This window comes from Gambusia affinis, linkage group LG19 (genome assembly GCF_019740435.1).
Source record: "Gambusia affinis linkage group LG19, SWU_Gaff_1.0, whole genome shotgun sequence".
Lineage (NCBI taxonomy): Eukaryota > Metazoa > Chordata > Actinopteri > Cyprinodontiformes > Poeciliidae > Gambusia > Gambusia affinis.
Genome location: NC_057886.1, coordinates 1,663,915 through 1,687,958, shown reverse-complemented (window position 1 = coordinate 1,687,958; position 24,044 = coordinate 1,663,915). Strand labels below are relative to the sequence as shown.

The 24,044-nt window shown below is 39.9% G+C and overlaps 2 protein-coding genes across 4 annotated transcripts; both read right to left on the bottom strand.

Annotated features, from left to right (window-relative positions):
* Window positions 1–1,879: 1,879 nt before the first annotated feature.
* On the bottom strand, window positions 1,880–16,933 carry mpp2a (MAGUK p55 scaffold protein 2a). Of its 3 annotated transcripts, none has more exons than XM_044099094.1 (14): window positions 16,642–16,933; window positions 10,692–10,740; window positions 10,356–10,456; window positions 10,089–10,244; window positions 9,799–9,969; window positions 8,894–9,001; window positions 7,311–7,430; window positions 7,036–7,167; window positions 6,115–6,217; window positions 5,581–5,649; window positions 5,294–5,455; window positions 4,958–5,160; window positions 3,607–3,735; window positions 1,880–3,514 (listed from the first exon to the last, which is right to left on the bottom strand). In XM_044099094.1, exons 2-14 carry the CDS (start codon window positions 10,720–10,722, stop codon window positions 3,338–3,340), a joined length of 1,662 nt encoding a protein of 553 aa, XP_043955029.1. In that variant the 5' UTR covers window positions 10,723–10,740; window positions 16,642–16,933; the 3' UTR covers window positions 1,880–3,337. The 3 variants fall into 3 exon arrangements, with proteins under 3 accessions (XP_043955029.1, XP_043955030.1, XP_043955031.1); XM_044099095.1 differs by having other exon boundaries at window positions 16,636–16,870; XM_044099096.1 differs by having other exon boundaries at window positions 10,089–10,238; window positions 16,642–16,870.
* Window positions 16,934–18,590: 1,657 nt separating this feature from the next.
* On the bottom strand, window positions 18,591–23,670 carry pyya (peptide YYa). Its single transcript, XM_044099092.1, has 4 exons — window positions 23,541–23,670; window positions 21,672–21,878; window positions 19,112–19,192; window positions 18,591–18,974 (listed from the first exon to the last, which is right to left on the bottom strand). The coding sequence occupies exons 2-4, from the start codon at window positions 21,857–21,859 to the stop codon at window positions 18,950–18,952; spliced, it is 294 nt and encodes a 97-aa protein (XP_043955027.1). The 5' UTR covers window positions 21,860–21,878; window positions 23,541–23,670; the 3' UTR covers window positions 18,591–18,949.
* Between the last annotated feature and the right edge of the window lie 374 nt (window positions 23,671–24,044).

The window sequence follows — 24,044 nt, the reverse complement described above, 5'->3', positions numbered from 1 at the left end:
AATGCACTGAGATATCGGTTGTCAACAGAAAATGGAGGATTTTCCAGTTTGACCAGCCAGTCGGAAACTCAAAAATAGAATTTCTTATTTGTGAACACTGCTAACGAGAGAACAATAGAGAACAATCCAAGTTAGCAATTTTCAGTGTCAGTAAGATGTTTGAATTAATGTCTGTCTGTGAGAGGGAGAGTGAGAGCAAGACTTCAATATGATTCATTGATTTCATATGAACTGAACCAGGAGCAGCAGAAAGGAGACAGCTGAAAAATTAAAATGGGCATCTTTTCCATTTGAATGAGCCTCAGATCCATATTTGTAATTAAATAGTTAAATATGATTGGTTTGAAACAGAGACGTCGCTGGACTCTGGCCTAGCAGATAACAGGAGGGAGAATGGAGGACAGCAAAGTAGCTCTTCTTTATCCTTTAGAGTATTCAACCTTGTTTATGGAAAGTTATGATTCTGGAAACATTGACAGTCTTTTGTAAATCACAGACTTTCACTTTCCTACTCACAGGAAAATAACAATAGCTGCACTCCCCACCCCAGGGGCTTCTAAAAGATGGAAAAGAATTCAGAACTATTTGATCTTTCTTTTAGAACAATACAACATTTATTGAGGCTGCTCTCACCCAGTGTTGCCTCTGATCCCAAGGTAAATATATTGACCAAAAAATGTCTTGAATATTGTTTTTAGTATCTTCCGATACTATAGTTCTTAACCAGAGTCCACTAAATTTTTATCAGCAAATCAAAGCTTTACTAGACAGCAAATTGACAATACAATGTCTCGAATACAAAACAATGTCTGCTTTACCCAAATTGCCAAGAAATAATTAACAGCGTGCCATCATTTTGAACAAGTTTTACATAATATTATGGAATGTTTCAGTTGTTCATATCAAATACATAGATATGTTTTTTACCGTCTTCACTGTATACAGTAGTAGATATACTGGAAGAAATATGTACTGTAAACCTATATTTGAAGATACTTCTTGCTTGAATTATTTATTCAGAAAATTATCAGTTTTGTAGAAAAAAAACTGTTTCTGTCCTAAGACGTACCAACATTCATAAAGATAAAGGAAAAAATGTCTGTATTACATCTATTTTATTTTAAAAAATTGAGTGAGGTTTTGGAATGTCTTCAGGAGAGCAATGATGATATACTCAAACGTTCCAGGGGATCAGAACCTAAAAGCTCCCAGACAAACATCTGTTCTTCAGGAACATTTTGGAACTAAAGCATAGATAGTAACTGAAAATCTCTTCCCAAAAGGAACTAAAACAAGCACTGCCAGGTAACAATCAGTAGTTATCAAGTATTTAACAAGCACCAGTTTTCCTTGTTTGTGACTCAACATTGTGCGTTAAAATCATCCAGTAGCTGCCAGTCAGAACCATAATCAGAAGCTGCGTTTCCATTGACCATATAATTGCAAAAATAGAAATTACAAAAAATAAATTTGCTTACAGGAAACTCAAAGGTCTTGATAAAAAGCTTTTGTCCTGGGATGAGGTGATTTTTCGGCGGTATCAAAGTGTGATCAACAACTGGACGTCGCTACTGGAGGAAAAGATGAAAAAGATGTCAGGAAGTCCTTGGCTCGTTCATTAATGACTTTTTGCATGAACAAACTTATTCACGTCTGAATTTAATTTGTGCGTGAATGCTTCTTATTTCTTATTTAATGGAAACATCGCAATTGCAAAATTGTGGGGGGGTTTTTGGCACTGGCAAAATATCAACAATGTTTTGCTCAAATTTGCAATGGAAACGCAGCAAGTAGAGGTGGGAACGTGAGAAGGAACAACACAGATCTTGTGTTATACACTAATGGGTTATAAGCATATATTTAAAAATGGCCTTCTGGACATTTAAACCAATATAAATACCTATTATACCATTGTGTATATACAAGCTATCTACAAAAGGAGGGGATCTAGTTAAACAAATCGGGATCAGTGCAACATAAAAGTGTCAGCCGGGGATGACGGACTGTTTTAATGCAACGCAGCGTTTTTAGGGAGCATAACGTTGGGGGTTTCTATCAGAGTCCAAACTGTGTAACACGTCAGTTCTCAGAACCTCTGCTGCTCTGGTGACCTGTTACTGTCTCAGTACTTAGCAGTTGTGTTGCAGTTTGTAAAGTCACATAATCAGAGAGTAAGGCAGTATTATGGGATGGCTGAAAGCATTCTGACTGTGACTTGTTTTAACTGGCTCAATTAGTTGTATGGCTGACTCACACTGAAAGAGTTTCTTTCAAATGCAGTGTATGGGTGTAAAGGACAGTCTTCCCAGCTAGTGGAAAAAATCCTCCAACTTCTTTATTTCCAACTTATACTAGAAAAAAATTACTTCTGACCATCTGTTGCTGTTTTTACAACAAAAATAAAAATTACATTTCACAATGACTTTACCACCTTACTGCTTCTGTAACATATACAAAAATGCTACACTGCATTAAGAAATTCAGTATCTGACTACCAGCTTTTCCTAACAAAACAACCCTGATCCGCTGAGGCGTGGAAGGCCTGTGAAGGGGTGCTAACCAGAGGGATACGCTAGCTGCTACACTCAGTTAGCATAATGTCGTGCTTCTCTGTGTTTTGTATAATCACTGCACCAACATGTTCACCACCAGATGTTGCTTGTCTGACTTAGCGAGCTAAAAACCTAATGATTGTTCAATAAAAGCCTATTGCAGCTGCTAAGGCTGTAGTTCACATGAGCGGCAGCCATTTTGGAATTTATGGTGGAGATTGATGGAGCAACACATGATTTATGGTAAATAAGCCGGGGTTAGTCTGGTGCATTATTGTGTATGAATGTCCAACCAATTTGTACGTTAACAGAAAGTAGAAAATATTTGATATTAGTTGGCAGGATCCGTTTTTTGGCTGAAATAAATCTCTTGGCACATTTTGACCCCAAAAGGTCTGACCTCCTTTATGATAGGTAACCAAAGGGAAAAAAAAATGTCTGAAGTTTGCAAGTAAAATGTAAAAATAGAAAGTTCTGAAGTCCTCAGGGTCACAGACGCATACATGTGCATGCACAGAGTCTTTCTGAGAAAACTTCAAATCATCCAACAACCTTTTGAGACTTTAGTGCACCTGAAGCCAGCCGGGCCGCTACCATCCAACACACTACGTTCTGCAAGAAGTATTGCACCAAAGGATGCTGAGTCCTCACATCGTGACAGTTTTATTCTACACACACTTTACACACACAGTTCCAGCTGTGGTCCAGGATATGCCAGATGTCTGTTGACACTGATGAAAACATGAGTCTTGAGGATTGAAACATGTGGGCAGAGTTCTCAGGTCTTAGAACACCCAAGTGACTGGGACCCACTGTGGGTTTTTGGAAACTGTTTCCAGAGCCGCTTTGACGGTGCGATAAGTCTCATCAAGGTTCTCATTGACGATGATGAGGTCAAAGAAGTGACCAAAGGCGGCCTGGATTTTAGCACTCTCGTCACATGTCCTCTGCAGCTCTTCATCCTGCAACACAGAACACACAGATTGGCTCTCCGCACACTTCTGACACAAATTTTTCAGTGCTCTATAAGAGAAAAGGTTCATTTTGCTCATACTGTCAGGGCCTTTGTGACCACCCCAGCCTCTACAGCCGAGTGATTCATCGCCTTGAGCACCTCAAAGTCAGGAGATTGCAGGAAAACCACGTAGGGCAAGAACTCCGAGGTCCGCAGCACTTTGAGAGACTAGAAGCAACATGGAAAGTAAACGAACACATTAGATTTTAACTTTAATATTGTCTGAAAGTTAACACTTTTCATGGGATTTAGAGAGCATATCTTAGAGTTTATGACAAAAAACTGAAAGAGCTGAAAGAGGAGTACTTTATGAAACATGTCACAGATCTTACAGTCAACAGAAAGTTTCTCTGCCCATCATTACAGTCATGGAACCTGTTTTTTCCACCAGCCTGGTGCTGGTAGCCTACCACAACACATCACAAAAGTGACTTTGGTAGGCTGACCGCTCCTGAAGGGCTTGATCACTGGTTCATGTTTTCTCTACTTAAGGGTAATGGATCTCACTGTGGTGGTCTGGAGTTTGACAGTAAAATCTAACTCAGTTCCTCCCTGTTCCCATGAAGGCCTGATTTAAGAGGGAGAGTGTTCATGTTTTCCAACAGGACCAGGTTGGTTGAGTATGTATCTATGTATATATGTATGGATGTATGGATTGATTGATAAAACTGTCACCATGTCACGACAATATGAGACAGATTATCTGTGAAACAAAGTCCAGCTTCTCCACAAGAAGAACTGTGCATTTCTTCACATCACTTCTATAGTGATGTGAAGAAACGCACAGCTCCCGGTCAAAAACAGCCAATCAGAACCAGTAGGAGGGTCTTAGCGCTATCAACGGGCTGCTAAATGTGATAATGTCCAAGAAACACCTCACTGTTCTGGGAAAATTGTTTATCCCCACTCACCTGTGGCTATGTTAAATAGCTTTAGCATTCATGACAGACTCTGTTGTGGTGAACTAGCTATAGCAGAGAGCAAGGGGCTGGACATGAGGAGCACATACAATGGGATGATTGACAGCGATAAAATCCTCTTCTTGACTCTGACTGGTTGTTTCTGACTGAACTGAGTAGTTCTGGAGCTATCACTGGGAGAAGGCAGAGGATTTTTTTCACAGATTATCTGTCTCATAAACCCCAGGAGAAGCCAGAAGAGTTTAGACTCGAGCTTCTCGTTGGGTTTTCTGGTCTTCTGTTAGGTGCTTTTGTAGCTTAATTACACTTAAATGTTTCAGATCCCAAAGCAAATTTTAAGATCAGGTAAATATAACAAGAGGTACTGTCATGACAAAGTGACAGTTTTACCAAGAATGTAAAAAGCATGTTTTTAATCTAAGTTTTAATGGTTTTAAAATCCCCAGGAGAAGGTGAACGTGTCTACAAACCTGTGGGTTGGCGTCCAGGATGCAGACGCGTCCCGCCTCCGCCACCTCGTGGATGGAGTCAATCTTTAAACCGTACAAGTTGCCTTCATATTCTCCATATTCAAGATAACGGCCATTCTTGATGTCAGCCTCCATCTTGTTGCGGCTTGTGAAAGCGTACATCCGACTCTCACGTTCTCCCTTTTTAGGCTTTCTGGAGGTGTCTGGATACACACACAGTTATTTCAAGATTTTTAGAGGGAGCATACTTGTGGTCAAAGATGACAGAAATCCTAAACTGTCCACTGAGCTTCAAAGTCAAATAATGGAATCACTGAAAGCCGTCAGGTTTCCTACATGGGATGGTGGTACCGAAGAGCTGCGGATCCCTCAGCAGCAGCTTGGCCTTTAGTCTCCGCCTCCCAACGCCCTGAGCTCCAATTAAAACCAGAGTTTTTCTTTTGAATGGTGGGACCTTGGCCACCTCCTCATACAGCAGGATTTCATGTCTGTCAAACTCTATGAATGAGATGAACGGTTAAAGGAAAGGAGGTAAGCAAGTTAATAAAAAAGGAACATTTCAGAAGGACTCGGGGAAGAAATGTACATTTTCAGAAGTAAAAACAGTGAAATCAGACATTTACCTGCATTTTTTGTGGTCACATACATCATCTTCTTCTTCTTCTTCACTCCAAGACCAGTGCAAAGATTTCCTGTCACACCATAATAAAATAGTTTTAGTGTAGCCAGGCTTCCATTAGCTGACTGAATCGTCTCCACACTCATTGGTGGATCCATTCAGCTGCCATTTCATGCAGTCATATTCAAAAAATCTGAATCTGTGTTGAAATGAAAATAACAACCTCTAAGCAGGTATTAAACATATTTTCATTAAGCCCATATTTCTGATTTCAAATGTTAATATTCTCATCCTAAGTATGTTTTCATTGGCTGGAAGCTGAAAATCATAACTAACAGAAATAAAGCTTGAAGACATCAGTCTGTTAGGTATAAATTGACATAACATCTTTTACTTAGTTCAAGATATCACTGAAATAAATAACCTTTTCAAAGTATTCTAATTTATTGAATATGACAGGACAGAGGTGGGAATTTACCAGCAGATGGCAGCAAATCCCTGGAGTCTTACTCAGGTTTAGTTTTTTCAGTCCACATACCTGCAGGTGCCAACTCCACATCCTTCTTCACAAAAGCTTTTCTTTTCTCCTCCAACATCTGACTGGGGATCAGCCCTGTACTTCCACCCTCCACATGTCGGCCCTGAACACCAGGCGCAGCCACACAGCAGTGTTCAAAATATTAGTGTTTAAAACGAAGACCGGAAAGTTCCAAGCCCCTATGAAGGATACTGGAGCAAATTTAATTTTGTAGTAAAAAAAAAAAAAAAAACGAAAAGGAAAATTAGGACGTTAAATAAAATTTGTGTCTTGATTGTTCTTCTCATACTCAAGTATCTCCTGCAGAAACATGAAAATGTTTGGAGGTTTTGCTTTCCACTGAACCACTGAACCACTGAACCACTGAACTAGCATTTAGCTGAGTAGAAACTACTGCTGCTGTTTTTCTTGTGTCTGCACTGTTTTCTCAAACCCCTAGTCGGTTCTGGTTCTGTTGGAAGTTTATTCCTGTTAAAGGGTTGTTTTTTTTCTCCATGCTCAGAATAAGGGATTGCTGTGAAGTCAACGACAACACGAGCGTTTTGTCTATTGTCGCTACGTTCTCGTCTGTGAAGAGTGAATACCTCGACTCAATGCCTCCATACAATCTGCTGGATGTTGTTAGATTAAAAGTTTTTGTTTTATTTGAATCAATCACTCTTGGATTGATTCAGAAAGTGCAATTAGGAATTCTAAATGTAATGTAGTATAAATAATAAAGCAGGACATTGCTCAGAGCATAAAGTATAGACTTAGACTATTCTATACTAGATCTGCCCTCATGGACTGGGTTCCCTGTGTCTAATACCCAATCTAAAAGATTTTTCAAAATTGGAACCAAACCAATATCAATATCTGGACTGTACAGCCTGAGCAGATAAATCTTACATGCTACAATTGCTTTGTGTGAAAGTCTCTTACCTGCCACCAGTTGACATCATCTTGGTTGACTATCTGAAGGATGTCTCCTGTCTCAAACCTTAAGGCTGCTTCCTTACAAGGAATCAGGGTGTCATTGGCTGGGTCGTAGTCATAGTGACACTTGAAAAACACCTGGACAGATTCAAACCAACAAGAGGCTTTACGTAATGGTTTCCCCAACTCACTGGTTCAACAGGCATCACGTTCATTCTGGATGACAAGAATCACAAACTACAGAATTGCTTCCAGCAGGAGGTGGTGTTAACTTGTGTCACCTGTCTTGGTGGAATGGTCTCATGGTAGCTGGGCAGAATCTTCAGAACCACAATGCCACTGGCTGCTTGTAGCTCCTCCAGCAGCACCCTGGGGTCCTGGCTCACATCTCGCCCGTTCACCTGTCAGAACACAAGAACAGTCTCTTCAATTTAATTATTCACAAAGCTCTTCTCTACGATGAAGCTCTTAGGTGTTTTTCTATAAACTGTTGCATAGAATGAAATAAACAAGCTCAATGTACCAGTAACAATCATGCAACACTGATGTATACCAACCTAATTTGTTGTGGAGTATTTCTTGTTGATAGTAACATAATTCAGCATTGGGTTCAGTGTGTGTGTGTGTGTGTGTGTGTGTGAGTGAGACAAGGATCTTTTATTTGACTTTCTTTTAATAAAGATCTAACCGAGGACTCGGTTTGCAAATCAACCTGTGACTAGAAAATCTATATACAAAACAACGGTTGCTCTGTTTTTCACATGCAACATTGCTTAATGTGTTGTCCTTGATTAAATAAATTTAAATTGAAGTGAATCACAACTTTGGAGCTAATCTTGCTACATTAACATTTTTCACTTATTTTTAACAGATTCTGAGTTCTCCTTAAGGGCCAGGATATAAAAAACAGCATTCATCATATTTTTAAACCATCCTTCAGCCAAACAAGGCGTCAAACATTTAAATCAGGAGCAGATGTGATGTCACACTGTTTGAGAAGAAGAGAGGAGTCACATTATGACATGGCTTTCCCATTTTAAAGCAAAGACAAAATCATTCGATTTTAAATGTAGACTAGTTTTAGAGCTATATGAGCAATTAGCACAGATGGTGCAACATCTTTACACCCAAACTTTGCAGGCAATATATATATGTCTATTAAATATAGGATGATGACAACCTCTCATTAGCAACTCTACTAGCAACCATTTATTTTATTTCTTGTGATGTTTCTAATATAAATAATATTTTTCATATGACTTTATTATTTAATTTTTGACTTATGTTTAAGATATATGTACAGAAACCAAACTGGAACCAAAGTCACATTCTCTGTTTGGATATATAAACTTGACCAGAGAAGCTAATCCTGACTTAAAATGTGTTTTTTCTCACTTTTATTCGGACTTGAAACTTTTTTACTTTTATTTAGAATTAATGCTGCCTCATACTTTCTGGTTTTAGATGGCCATTAGTTTTTGGGGCTTTTTTTACAGCAGTGTCCAGCTTTTCCCTTTCTTGCCTTGCTAGCTTGAGGAGCAAAATATTGGGATAAATTTGGGAGCCAATCATAAAAATGAACAAGGCAGATACCATTTGAGTAAGTTATTTTATTATTCTTTATAACAATGATTTTAAAAAGATGATATATATATATATAATTGAAATTTTATCTTTAAAAATGTAGTTAAATCATTTGCTTAATTTTTTATTCATTTTTTTCATTATCTTTACTCAAACTTTCTGAGGCAACCCTAACCTCAGAAAGTCCCTCTACTTTGAAAAACACTAATGTAGATTATAGTAAATAAAGTCAAAGAGCTCAAATTCAGAACCTAAAGAAAAGTAGAAATTGGATAAATACCTCTTTGATGATGTCACCAACATGCAGGAGGCCTTGCTGGTCTATAATCCCTCCATGGAGGATGCGGGCGATCACCAGCTCTCCACCTTCCACTTTGAACGTCACACCCTGAAACAACAAGCAAAAACTGTTTGAGTGAATCCAGAAAATACTTAAAGAGCAACAATCAACAAGTGATAAAACTATGACTGTTAGGAGACATATTGCTAAAGATCCGGGAGAGAATCAACCTTACTGTCGTCTCTGGAACGTGATTGGAGCAGGACACAACCTAACTAATAAACTAATAAACTTCTCATCAGAAACAATCAATCAGAGCAAGGAGGAGCGTTGTAGTGCTATGAATCACCACATGTATGTGCTGCTCAACCCAACCCCCTTGTTCTCTGCTACCACAGAGGTAGCCAACCACGACTGCTAAGGCTAGTTAGCTTTGCCACTAATGACGGTGAATAAATGGTTTTCATAATGACGTAAAGTAAAAAGAACAGCTAATAAAATTATTATTGAATATTGAATATTTTGCAAGAGTTATATACTGCAGTCTTAAGAACTGAAGTTATCCATTGAAAAATGTTTTTGGTATTTAAAAAACTCAACTTTGTCTCATATTAAAAGATGCTTGATGATCTGAAACATTTAATGTGATCAAAAAAATCAGAATAAGTCTAAGGGAATAAATACTTTCTCACTGCACAAAATTAAAGCGCCTAACCCATCTAAATTATTTTAATCATGTGATTTGCTGTTGTTGGGGATGCTGTTGACATTTAACACATCCACTATGAGATCAGATATTTTTATACAGGGAAAAATAATTAAAAGCTAATGTTTCCTGATTTGATGAAAGTAGAAATGTTTAGCTGTAGCAGAAAAACAGGCAGTAGAGTTAATGCAGTTCTCACCAGATGTTCCCCGGCTACTTTGCGTATGCCAACCATGCGTATGGCATCAGAGGGCAGGGCCGGGTTGGTCGTCTGGCTGTCTTCCTGTTCATGATCAACACAGTCACACGGGCTGGGAGGCTCGCTCTCGCATGCCTGGGAGGCCACTGAATCATGAGTCTCCAGTAAAGACTAAATGGAAAAAAAAGACATAGAATTCCAGTTTGATATTCAAATGTATCTTTAGTCAGTCAAAGCTCCTGCTTAAAAGCCCTGAAATGCATTGTGGTGCATTTGTGTACATTCCACACCTGGAAGTGAGGCTGTGTGAGGATGCAGGCCAGCTCAGCGGCGGCGTCAGAGCGCTGTGTGAACGGGTCCAGATCCCTGAGGATCTCCTGCAGGAGCTCCACGTTGTTCTCACTCACTGGCGACAGCCGCGGCTCCTTGGGGCTCTCCTCCTGCTCCTGACGCTCACCAACAGTGAGCCGGGGTTTAATTCAGTGGAAATGACAGTAACGTATTCATTTTAAATCTCAGATCCACTTCAAACATTCGTATTTGAGTGTATGCCTCACCAAAGGGCTTTCCATAATGCCTTTGAGGTAGATGAGGTCCAGGTCGTTGGCGATGGTGGAGCTGGTGGTGCTGTCACTCATTGCGTCCAACACCTGGGGAGCTGACACACACACACACACACGCATAGATACATTCAACAGATGAGAATCCCAGCATACTTCAACATTACGTTTAAAAAAACGTAACATCCTTGCATTCACTTGATGCATAGAGAAGAGCCTTTAGGTGAAGAAAGGAAGGAGGAGTTGTAAAAAAAATGTTTTTAAAAAGAACAAACAGACAACAATGATCTCATGGTGATAACTGCGAACATGAAGAATTGTGTCAGGCCTTACCAGGCTCTGTCCTGGTGGAGGCCACAGGCATGGCAGAACTTCAGTCAATCTAAGAGGGACAGAGAGAGGGAGAGCAGGGTGGAGGAATGGCTGCAGAGTTTAAGCAAAAAGATGACAGACCTGAGAACAAACTTATCATTAGTTATAGGAGCTGGATTTATATGTTCCAAACGCAGCCAAATACCTCAAACGGTTTGGGGAAGAATATGTTTTTACTAAAAACAATCTGAAACATGTGAGGTGCATTAGATTCAGCCCCCTTTATTAGCCACACACCCATAATCAATACAAATCCAATGCAATAAGTTGACGTCAAACCAGCTGATTAATAACTAGAGTCCATGTGGGTGTAATCTAATCTCAGTGCAAATGCAGCTGCACTTTGACGACATCCGAGGTTTGTTAAAGAACATCAGAGACCATCCATTATCACCCGGCGGCAGATCTGGAGAGGTTTATAGAAGGGTCAGGCGCTCTGGTCAGTTCATCATCTGAACATGGAGAGGAATCTATAAACATTAGCCACAGAAGCAGCCAAGAGGCCCATGAAGGAGTTGCAGAGATCCACAGCTCAGACGTCAGAATCTCCCAACAGGAAAACAACTAGACTTTCACAACTCTGGAAGAGTAGCAAGACAAAAGCTCATGCTTCCAGAACTCCATGAAAGTTCTGTTTGCAATTTTCCACAGATCAAACACAGTAAATAACAGGCACGCTCTGGAACGCCTTGATCAGATGAGACCAAAATCCTTTGGCATGAACGGAAAACACTATATGTGGTGAAAAACTGACCCATAATTCCTACAGTGAGACATGGTGAAGGGTTTTTCTTTTCTTTTCTCTGAATACAAAGGTACACCACACATTCATTTATTCATTCTGAACCAAAGAAAAATTTCAGCAGATAAACAGTTTTCCACTGTTATCCCATTTAGCAGCAAGTACCTGAGGAAGATATTTCTTCAGAGAATAGCAGCTCAGGAAGGACGAAAACAGGATGGATCTTTTGACAGATTCTTTGTGTCATATCGTACTTTCACAACACGGTGGCAGTTTTAACAAATTTGTACATAAAAAACATATTTTTATAAAAGTTACATATTGCCACTTTAACTTCAGACAGTGAGGAAAAAATGTGGATCCTTCTTTTTATTTGGTATATCAATGTAAGCTTCTGGTTTCAACTACTGGGAATAAAATAAACTTAACCTTTTAAAAAACTGATTAAATCAACAATGTTCTGTCAGAACAGTGAGTCCAAACATCCAGCAGTTTTTAGAAACAATATTCAGCTCTTCATTGGTTCCATCTAGATCAACAAAGACCGAGAAGGAAACTGATACCATTTCAAACACACACACACACACACACAAAACAGGCAGTGACGTCAGCAAGAGAGGCGGAGCTTCTGCGATTGTTCCAGAATGAAGTCTGGCAGACTGATGAGAGAGGGGACAGGGAGGGGCATGTGGGTGTAACTAATCTATACATCACCATGACAACACGTTCAGCTACGCTTATTTTGATTAAGTAAGAACAGACCAGGGTGCTCTTTACATCTATGCCATCTATCGTTGTAATGAAAAGCTGCTGTGAAATCACATGGCTGCCATGGCAACGGCTCCTCCATCAGCTTTCACACTCATATCCCTGCTTATTGCTGCAGTAGGGATTATACAACACCTTAGGCAAGAGCAGAGCAGACTGGGAGGCAAAACAAGGATCTAGAAGGAGAGCTGGATTGACTGAAAGGAGATCATCATGTCTGTCTTCACAGACTTCATAATCGTCCATGTATTTCTGATGGTGCCACAATCTTAGGAAACAGTCGAGATCCAAACAGCAATTTTAGGTACAGCGAGATGACAACCTAACTGCCTAAAAAATCTGAGCCAAAACTTTGTTTCGAAAACATGGACATTTAGTTATACCTCATTAGACAGGCAGATATCTGTATTAATAGGAAATAAACTGAATTACTTTCCCAAAATTATAACAGCATACAGTTAATGTGATGAAAAAGGATAATTAAAAGATAACATCAAATGTACAGAATAATACAAGTAGAATTCACTGTGCTACCGTTCCACTGATGCATTTTTGACCAAGAGTGCTCATAAAGCTTCAAGAGCCTGTGTGTGTGTGTGTGTGTGTGTGTGTGTGTGTGTGTGTGTGTGTGCGTGTGTGTGTGTGACTGATGATGCTGAATCACTCTTTACTCCACCAGCTTCCAGTTTCTCAGCTGATTTAGAGCAGACACTGAAACACAAGCATGTTTCAAGACACTAAGTTTCAGTAAAATCTTTCTTTGTTTGTTTGTTTTGTTTATTTGTTGTTTTTTAATAAACTGTAGTGAAGGCCTGGAGGTAGAAGAGGATCGCTGAGACTTGCTGTCAAATGAAATGAGGTACAAAATGATCTAAACAAGTTCAGTTTAACTTCATCAGAATAATATCCACATTTCTGAAACAGGACATTAGTTTGAGCATATAACTTATGAACCTGAAGGTAAACATATTCATCATCTGCTAGATAACTTGAAGTGGGGAATGCTTTACTTTTGTTTTCTTTAGTGCAACATATCAAAACAGTACCATTTAATCGATTGAACTTAATGGAACAGAATTATGTCTTTTCCAGGCACATAGTGTCATTTTATAGCACAATCAAGTTGCTATGTTAACTACTGTTATAAACATTTTACATATACATTATATTAAGTCAAATATGACTTAAAATTAATGTTACGTCCAAATTTAATGCCTTGAAATTGGGCCTCTGTCTCTTTAAGAAACTTCTGATCTTTCTTAAACTCCGCCTCCAGGAAGTCATCACAACATGGCTCCTCTACTAACCCTATAACAACTTTTTACCAGCACTGCTGAGAGATGTAGCTCCTATAATGAGCTCAGCAGAAGCACAGTTCCACTAGGTGTTTGCTAATTACTGCTGGCTAGTCTGAAGGAGCAGAGTGGGGAAGGGCTGCTCTGTGAGGTGGAAGCTCAGAAGCTTGAAAGCTGCAGCTCTGGGGAGAAGCTGTGCCCATGAAAAAGGAGGAGATGTGCCTCCGGTCCCATCAGGCGTTTTCGTCAGCTGAATGGTTGTCATGGAGATTAAAGGATTTTTCAAACATGCATGAAAGATTCAAAGCAACACTCCAGGAATGTTTTTGATGACAGAATAACATTATAACATGATGTAAAGATAAAAAAAGTGGATTTTACATGTACTGCCCCTTTAACATTATGAATGCTGTTGTCCCTACATATATTTCATAGTAGCTGCTCAGGTGTGAACCACATAGATCCCTCAGGTCATCAAACATATGCTCAGTCTGTGCAGCGTTTAGTTTCTATCACCCTCAGCTCTGGAACAAGCTGCCTGAAAACCTGAGATGTGCAGAAACGGCTGGCTTTAACTCAGAAATGAGAACAGGACTGCTTACTGCAGCTCCCCCCAAAATGTTTGATCATTTCTACCATTCTTTAGCTTTTAAGTGCCTTAAATGTTGTCATTTAGTTTTTTAATTCATTTGATCTGTTTCTGAATTGCTCTGTGTTTGAATTACATAGTAAAAATAATAGATGCCGATAGATGCATTATTGCATCAACCAACTTTTTCAGCTTACAAATGTGTGAGCATAAAAACCGTATTTATTACTTGATAACACAGAAAACATTGAGGGAAGTGCAGATACAAGGAAGGATGGATGAATGACAACAGGACAGTTTCCATACTCTGTTTCCTTTTTTCATACTTAAGGAAAACAAATCAAACATAGTTTTCTTCACTTTTGTTCATCTTGCAGTCGACCATTGTTGTTCTTGTTCTCTTCTCTCTCCCCCCCCCCCACCATGCCATTAATGCAGACACGCCCCCACCCACTCATCACTGCGCCATCTCCATTCATCTCCCACCGCCACCCATCTGCTGTGCTGAGCCATGAAACAAATGTCACAAGAAGTGTTAGTACAAAAGCTTGGAGAGCAGCCAAGCCTTGGTTCTACTGCTACTATATTTTTAAAGGACATAATCATTAGAAATGCGATCTTATGAAGTATTTCACGTCCAATAACATTTTTTACATATCAGAAGATGATGTTCTAATCTGCAATGTAAGATAGAAGTGTCGTTTTTGTGTAGCCTGTTTAGATGTGATGATGGTGGGGTGTTTACATCCAATAAGGTCGCCTTTTTACTAGTGACTGGAATGAGAAAACTTCAGAAGATTTGATAGCTTTGTAGAAAGAGTTAAAGTTAAGAACCTACAACATTTAGGGAAATGTTTTACTAAATGTTAATTTAAGAATTAGGAGAGTTTGGATTGTCGACTAATCTTTTTGGCCTTTATTAAAAAACAAGTCAAAACCAGATGCTGTTTTTCAGTGACTGCCCTCACAGTGAGGGCGACTGGCTCAGTGGTAAAGTAGCTGTTTTGCAATTGGAACAGTTGTTACATGCTGATGTGTCTCTGGGCAAGGAACTAATTCTCAAGTTGCCTTCTGACTGGTGTGCATGCGAGGGCGAACCAGTCTGTATTGTAAAGCGTTTGAGCGATCAGTGTGACCGGATAGGTGCTGTATAACATCAGCTGACCAATCACTGAAGGAAGGCAAAAGGAGGATCTTTTGAAATGCGTCTTTTTTTAGTTCCTTAAATAGGAAATGTAATCAGCTAAAATTGTATCATTTTGTAAATGTGATCTAAAATCTAGGTAATGGAAACTGATGTGTGCATCTCAACTCTGAGGTTTTCACTGAGGCGAATTCAATGCTGTCGTTGGCAGGACAGGAGTGGTTCACTGGAATCACAGAAATCAAGCTCAACCTTGAATGGGTCAGATTTCAATCCAACATATTGCTCAGTCCTGGACCGAATTATTCTACAGTCCTCACAGATGCTTTAAAATTTAGATGATCATTTCTGAATTCTTTATTCTTTTTGTGAGAAAAGAAATGAAAAAAGCCTATAATGTACTCAATTAAGAAAACATGGACTCTGTATGTACATCATAATAGTGATTCTAGACTGGTGTACAGCAGCAGTTTGTCATTTTGCTCTCATTCATCCAGTAATAGTGAGCACCTGCTTGCCTCTGCATACTTGTGGGTGGTGTGGGGATGGAGGTAGCTGGGATACACCATGCAAACAACCACGTACACACACACACTCACAAGGACAGTTTAAAAAGCCCAATTTACCCAACAGTCATGTTTTGAGATGTGGCAGGACGCCGTAGTACCTGGAGAGAAGCCGTGTATGCTCCTGGAGACAAAGCAAAGACTGAGCTGCGAAAACAACAAGAAACTGCTAACTGCTGCGTCACCATGCAGCCAATGAACACACACTTCAAATTAAAGAGTAAAAATATTAACAAAACAAATCACATTGTTTCTGTGGGTTCTTTTTTTTTAACCACAACATGCATTATAAAGAATCTATTAGATCCATACAACAATTCAGCCTGAGGCTTGACCAGTTGAAGTATTTCAGTAGCCATTCATCCCAGAAATGATCAAAGCCAGTCCACGAAACAGACACTACGCAAAATTAACAAGCAGGGAATCAGATGTCTTCAAGTCTGTGTGCAAATTAAATTATCTATATATATTAAGTGCGTGCATCACACGCCTAACACAGTAGGAGAGATGCTGAGCGCGGCTCTAATTGGTCTCAGAGGTAATTTATAACCAAAAATGACACACCCACTTTCAAAATGCCTACAACCCAAAGTCTGACCAGAGAACAAAGAAACTATTTACCTCATTAACATAACCTCAGTGTACAGTCATACATCACACCTTCAACAATACAGCTCCGTCAGCTCTGTGAGCATTAAACAACCGAGAGAACAGAACGCAGCAGTGAGAGCTGCAGGTCTCTCGCCGCTCTTTGTTTGGGGCAGGAAACCCCGGAAACCCCGGAGACCCCGTCCCTCCTACCTTTACCTTTATGAGACAGGCTTCCCGCTGGCTGGAGGTCTCGTGCGTGTCTTGTTGTTGTCTTGCTCGTTGTCGACGTTAAGAACCGCGACTGTGTCAATTTGACCGAAAAATAGCCGCAACTTCCGTGAAACTTCAAAATAAAATATTTGGACATCTGACGGTAAAACGCAAAGCTTTTCTCCACGGCATGAGGCGCACCGAGCTGTTCGCCCCTCGCAACAACATTAGCCTCAACATTGCATTTGTTGCACTGCTGAATTAATGGAGCCCCAGAGAGCCCCTCCCTCTGCTGACACACACACACAACCAGACACACCTTCACTTCTCTAAAAACCACATTTGAAAAAAAAAAAAAATTAAAATAAAAAAGAGTTATCCTTCCATCCATCCATTTTCTAACACGCTTGTCCCCCGTGGGGTCAGGAGGTGCTGGTGCATATCTCGAGCTAACGTTCTGGGACAGGTCATTTTATGAGACATCTTGAACCAAATCACGTAAAGAAATACACTATTTTGTCTAATTATTTAGAGTTAGCAGTTAGTTGTGTTTGTGTTCTAAACAAAGCCCCTAAAGGACATTCTGGAGTCTTTAAATTTCTATTTTATCTTTAAAGTTATGGAAAACTTTAACAGCTCTTTGTTTTCTAGACAGGATCTAGACAACCTAGGTGACTGAATGCAGGGCTCTGGACTATCTAATGGTTCTTTAACTAGTTCCGAAACGAGGCAACACTACCACCCAGAGGAAAGGGTTGGATGTTGCACCTTAACCCAGGTAAATTGATTAGAAAATGTAGTGGCAACAAACAAAGGAAGAAAAAATTATTTAGTGAAGATCTTGAGGTTAAGGCTGTGCATCAAATGTTCTGTTTTTTCTGTAAAAACAAAACCAGAACATTTTTAAAGTATTATAGTAATTACATTTTGCCTGTATTCATACTTGCTTTTTTTGAAGTTTTTGTGTCTCCGTTAGATGTTTAGACAGAAAAAAACACCACAGACCCACTCCTGTTCCTAAACTCCTTAATGTTTAGGAACAGGATGTCTTTAATGACATCATTAGCCTACTTTGTGTGTTTTTACACTTTGCTATCAAGATACCACCATATAACTGTTTGACATTTTCAGACTGAGCTGAATTCTGTTCCAGTTATGCATGAATGTTTGTTTGCAAAACATACATGCCAAATGAAATGACCGTTCTACAATACCTACAGTTTTGAGATCACTGGACACTAATTGTGTTCTTCACACAGTAAGGATTGGATGTGGAGTGAACTGCTTTGGAGTAGCTGGTCTTGATAAAGAGCTCAAAAGATTTTGACCATCAAATAAATGTGAATATAAAACAAAAATAACCTGTACGAATGCTAACGGGTTTAGAATGGGGATTTATCAGTGAAAGAAACTAAGAATTGACTGTGATCAGTCCTGACATTCTTCTTCTTCTTTCTTGGTTGAGTGTCAGCAGCCACACCCAGACCTGGAGAACTCGCCTATTATACAGAAACTGTTTGAAATGATGACATAGGGATCTCAGAAAATAACACATCGGGTCTTAATCTGAATAAATTAAAGAACAGATGAAAAATTTGAGTAATGTTCCCCCTTTTTGTATATTTTGTCTATTTATGTTTTATGTGTTTTAGACTTCACAACCTCGATGTGTCCTGGTCTCACCATTTTCATGGTAAATTTGTTTTGAGTCTAGATTTGCGTCCCCCTGTGGCTGTTTGTGTGTTTGTTTCTGTTCTGCGATGGATTCTCTTTATCTTTTGGTAAAAGATCATGTGAGAGTGAGGACACCACTGTTTGTCTGACATCATGTTTTGAATTACTAACTATCATGATATTACACAAACTTATGACAACATGTTAATACTGGTCTTCTACACCGTACAGCTCAGCCTGTTCCAGACTTTCATCCCATAACAAGGAAGTCATAAACAAACGTTAGTCACACAGAAAATGGTTTTATTCACACCCTCTGCTCTTCCTCTCGGCAGTGGCAACAGCGAAACAGAATGTCTTCACGATACAGGGATGGAGGGACACAAAGACACGGCTCCTCGTTCGATTGGCTGCTCTGACCTCACATGTTTTAATCTGGACACTGACTTACGGCACAGCACTGTTATAGAACAACAAAGTTGTCGAAATGACGAGAGACAGAGAGAGAGCTTGTGCTCTGGTCAGCAATGGTCATTCTGTTGGCTTTAGAGGGGGTGAGAGGCACCTGTTGGCTCCTCCAGGTGCATTCTGGGAAGGCCCCAGAAGAGAAGCACCATGAGGAGGAAGGAGGGCTGCAGCGTCACCACATGAAAGAGTCATCGTATCTGTTGGGAGGCAGACAGAGAGAAGCCAGTCAGCGTCTGGTTCTTCGTCACATGCACCAACCCCCCCCCCCGCCCCCCCCCCCACACACACACACACACACACACACACTCCCCCTAGGGTGGATGAGGTGCTCCACCTTGATCTCTGGTCTCTGCTGCTGTCGCCTCCAAACAGCAGCTCTGCGACCACGTCCTCCTGAGCCGAGCGCTTCCCGTATCTGCAGAGGGGAACAGAGACACATTAAATCATAGTTTAAATCCAATTAAACTGCAGTTTTATCGAACATATTGGTGTGTTTTCAGTTTTATAATAACTCTTATATGACATCATTTATCTTTGTAAGTGTCAGTGGGATGTAGAATGTACACAATAAGTTAAGTGAGTGTTTGTGTGGAAAGCTGTGATGCAGAGTTACAGTCATTGTCCCCCTTTCACTCTTTTCACCTTTACTTGAGGTGGGGCATCTGAGGCAACAGGGGCATCTGGGGCAACAGGGGCTCATGTAAAACCATTGCATGGTTTACCAGACAGTAGACTGCAGGTGTTTTTCTAAGAGAAACAACAAAACCCCAGCAGCCCGAGCTGCTCCACCATCACAGCATCCAATCTTACGCCCCGCTTCTTCATCTCAGTCTGTCAGTATGTGTGTGTGCGTTGGAGTGTGTGTGTGCGTGTGTATGTGCTGCCTTGCAGGGAAGCAATCAGGCAAGAAATACACATTTGGATTCCCAGCTGTTGCTGTCTCATACCGTAAGATATTTTCCATCTCTCATAATGGTCAGTTCTGCACCATAAATCTCCAGAGTCGGTCCAGCCGATATTTTCTACCTGCATGACTGTTATGATCTCATTTATACTTTCATCTGAGAGAAAGTAGTGAAAACTTTAAACCTCATGTGCATCTCTTTTGTGTTGCTGCGTTCGATGCACAAATATTCACATATTGTATGTTTGTTAAAAACAACTCCACTCAGTGGCACTTTTCATTTGTTCTGAGAATGCTATTTTTTATAACTGTAGAGTTTTTTTTTTCTTGGTTGTAAGTTTGCTTTTACTTTGAAGTCTCATTTAATTTGTCTGTTTTTATATTTTTGCCATAGTTTTAATCTGCATGCTTCATGTGGAGATGCACCAATACAGATATCCTGACTGGTTTTTAGTTTTTACCCTCCGATGTGGAATTTAGTCAATTCTGTTAAGAACACAGACACAAGTACCTTGACAATAAAATAAGATATTACAGTTCAACATTTCTTTCAATTTCTTACTGAAAATGACTGAGTCTGGTTCAGAGCCAGCCCAAGGAATAAGTGAATTGAGCAGAAGGGCCTCTGGGCTTCAGGGGCCCCAGAAATGCTTAAACACAAACAATATATCTAGAAGTTCAACATTTGATTACTGAAAATGTATATACCTTTAAATCAGATTTAACCATTTCAACGGAGATCAGTTGAAACATTTCAAATTGTTTATCATTTAAAAGTAGGATTTAAAGGAATTGGCCATTTTTATGTTGTGAAAGCACAAAGAATAATCTTTATAGTATGTTTGTTAGTTTGCTGTATTGCTATAATCTGATGCTAGAGATTTCAGTTTTGGTGGTTGAGTTTTATTTGTTCACAAATACATCTCAGCAAATATCCAATTATCAGTGACTGATTTTAAGCTTGGCCAATAAAGATTGACTTCCTCTACCAGATTCCACCAAAAGTACAGATTTGATTTATTTCTCTGTTACCTCTGTTGTTTATCTTAGTACTTACATTTTGAAAGCACACCAAAGTGTTTTGTGAGCTTTTGTCTGAATATGACAAAAGCACACAAAACAAAAAATAATTCCACTCTCCCACAGTTTCCTATAAGTAAGGCTCCGCTCTTTAAACTCAGTAGTGTGTATATGAAGCAGGAGTGTGGGAACAGTAACAAATCTTATTGGTCACAAAGTGTTTTCATAAACAAGTCTCCAGAAAGACATAAAAGAAACAAATGTGTTTTTCTTGGCTGCATTCTTCCAGCCTTCAAGTATCAATAAGCTATTTAACTTTCATGAATGCGAGCAGATGGCTCCTGAGCCAGACTGCTTTAAATAAAAACGCTCAACACTGCACTGCACCTGAGAACATCAGGCCTGGATTTGGCCCTGATAACTAAATTTGGGATTCTCTCTGGGTCCATCTTTATAACTTTTATTGCTCTGCTGCTGTAGATTTGGAGGCCTGGAGGTTCAGGGGACGAACTGTAATCTGATCAGAGCGGCTTCAGCTAGCTGCATGCATAGAAGAATCCCACGTTATCGACGCTGTGGGCAGGACTGGGGAAGCGGCTGCTGTTGTGACTCAATCAAGGAAAAATGTATGTGATCTCAAGTGGAAAAGTTGAAGGAAAAAAATAAATTCAAGGGTAACGTTTTCATCCTAATGCAGTTTCTTTCTTTTTTCTTTTTTTTTATGTCTTGAGTTGTTTTTTTTCTATTTGCATAATGATGGAAATTGTTCAGTGGTAAAAAAATAAATAAATTAGCTATTAGAAAATGATAATGTCATGAGATGGATTTCTGCAGATTGCAAGATCATCAGAATAGAAAGAATTCTTTTACAGTTTTAGATGACGGACTTTTTCTTTCTGCCATCATTGATGAAACTAAAGCGAGTTCCACCCATCTGCCCTGAACCGGGACATGGAGGACGAGCACTGACCTCTGCCTGGTGATCAGGTTGATGTAGTGTCTCAGGGCCGTGTAGTACTTGGCCAGCTCTTCAGGCGGAGCGTCCTCTCCAGGGTTCTCTGGCTTTGGAGGGTAGGCGTCCGCCAGCGCTCCCAGACAGACCAGCACACACAGCACAGCGGCCACCAGCATCGTCCATGGTCTCAGCATCACAGCCATCTGAAGTAGTTGGCCCGAACTGCCAGAACAGAACACAGAAAATACAAATAAAATGGGGGAAAAAGAGACAAGTGGAAACAAAATTGATTTGCTATTTTTAAGAGCTTGATATTTGGACGTTCTTAGAGAGGCTTTGAAATTTGGACGTTCTTAGAGAGGCTTTGAATTCTAAAAAAAAAGAAAGGGTTTATTAATATGAAGATACTTTCATAACAGTGATATTCATGGGTGTTTGTGTAAATATCAAACTGAACTAAAGCATGGATGCTGTGTGCAGGAGGCAGACGAGTCAACTCCTGAGGAAGCTGGAACCCTTCGCCTTGTGCAGGAGATCGCTCTGCGGTTATTGCTGTCTGCAGGAGCAGAGGTCACTGTGCTCCTCAAAATTTGGCAAAATCCTTGGAAAGAATGTGAAAATGTTTCCGTCTGCTATGGGTCAGAGGTCACAGCAGCAAACTGTTCTCCATCATGAACTGTTCGCTTTGTTCAGGACGGCTGACCTGTCTGCAACAGATTCACCCAGACCCAGTTCTGCTGCACCCACAAATACTACAGCAGGGTTTCCTTCTGCCTGTAGCCATTCTTTATAAAGAGCAAAATATAATCCATGTAACTCCTCCCTGAACACCTGTTGACAAGTTGCACTGTATTTGTCTCTTTGCTGATTAGAGAATATTTAAAATACTAAAAGTTCTTATTTTATTCTCATAATTTGCTCTTTTTAATTGATATTATGATATTAAAAAAACACGTCACTTCTGTCCAATTAAAGTAATCTTCTATGTTCTACAAGGAAATTGTTTATTTATTTATTTATTTTTACGTGTGTGGTTTTTTTTTCTTGTTTCTTTTTTACTCTTTTTAACCCAACAAATAATTGCTAACTAGCAGAAGTTTCCTCTGAAATGTTCTGGCCTCTTCAGGGGTAAAACTAATGCAGCCTAATGACGTCAGAACCAAAACACATTCAAAGAGAAAGTTTTCAATTAAGTCTGCAGCTAAATTTAATTCCACATGAGATCCCTGCATGCATTCATGGAAAACAACGAACGCATGAACAGACAAATAATATGAACGCTTAGTTAAACACTATTATTATTATTATTATTATTATTATTATTATTATTATTATTATTATTATTATTATTATTATTATTATTATTATTATTATTATTATTATTATTATAAGACTCGTGCATATGTGTCATCTCAAATCTTTCGTTCCTTTTCTCGACCTCTGCTCCTTCAATGAGCTGTAACAGGTTGGCGGCTGCAACGCGCTGCAGGACGTTACTTCAGATCATTCTGGGCTCAGACTGTGGCTGAGGCCCGACCTGCCGAGTGTCTGTAGAGTAATGATTTCTCCGAGGCAGGAAAAGAGAAAAGCAAAGCACGGGAACGAGGTCCGGACCCAAACGGAGTCCGGAGCTGTCTGTGGTGCTGAACGGACTCTCATCAGCAGCTCGTTCAATTTCAGATGAGCTGTGGGAGACGAACAGAGGCTACCAGCTTCATGTCTGTAGCTAGATTCAGCTGGGAAGTAATAATAATAATCATAATAATGACAATAATAATGTACAAAAACCTGATAGCAGACGCTCCAAAGTTGCACAGTAAGGCTCATAACGACATGCTGACTGGTTGAACTGAAGGGAGAAGCTGGAGGTGGATGGAGACTTACTTTATGAAGTTCCAGGCAGCAGCTGGAGCCACAGGTGGTTTCTGACAGCAGCAGAGGTTTGGGGTTCTGCAGTCCTTCTCTTGCTCTCCTCCTCGGTGAGATCTCACTCTGCAGGTCGACGCACCTTGGTTCCAACCTGCAGCTGAAGTGATTTATATGGTTTTGTGCCAGCAGAGATGGGAGGGGTTACACCAGGAGAGTGACTGCGTCAGATGGTGCTGATGATGGAGACATTACTAATGCGTCAGTTGTGTGTTTCTGATGCAGCCAACAGATGACATTTTGAGCCAAGACATTCAGAAAGTCGTGTTCATTGGAAATCCCATACTTGCATTGTGTGGAACCATCTTTCAGATGGTCCAAACTGGGTCATGCAGCCATCATGTAGATGTTTAAGTTTGTGTGAACCGAGATTACAGTTTAGAAACAGCAACCTGACCCACATCTCTACTGTGAAAGCAAATAGAGCAGCCTGTGTTTTAATATGAGCCACAAATGGTTTTG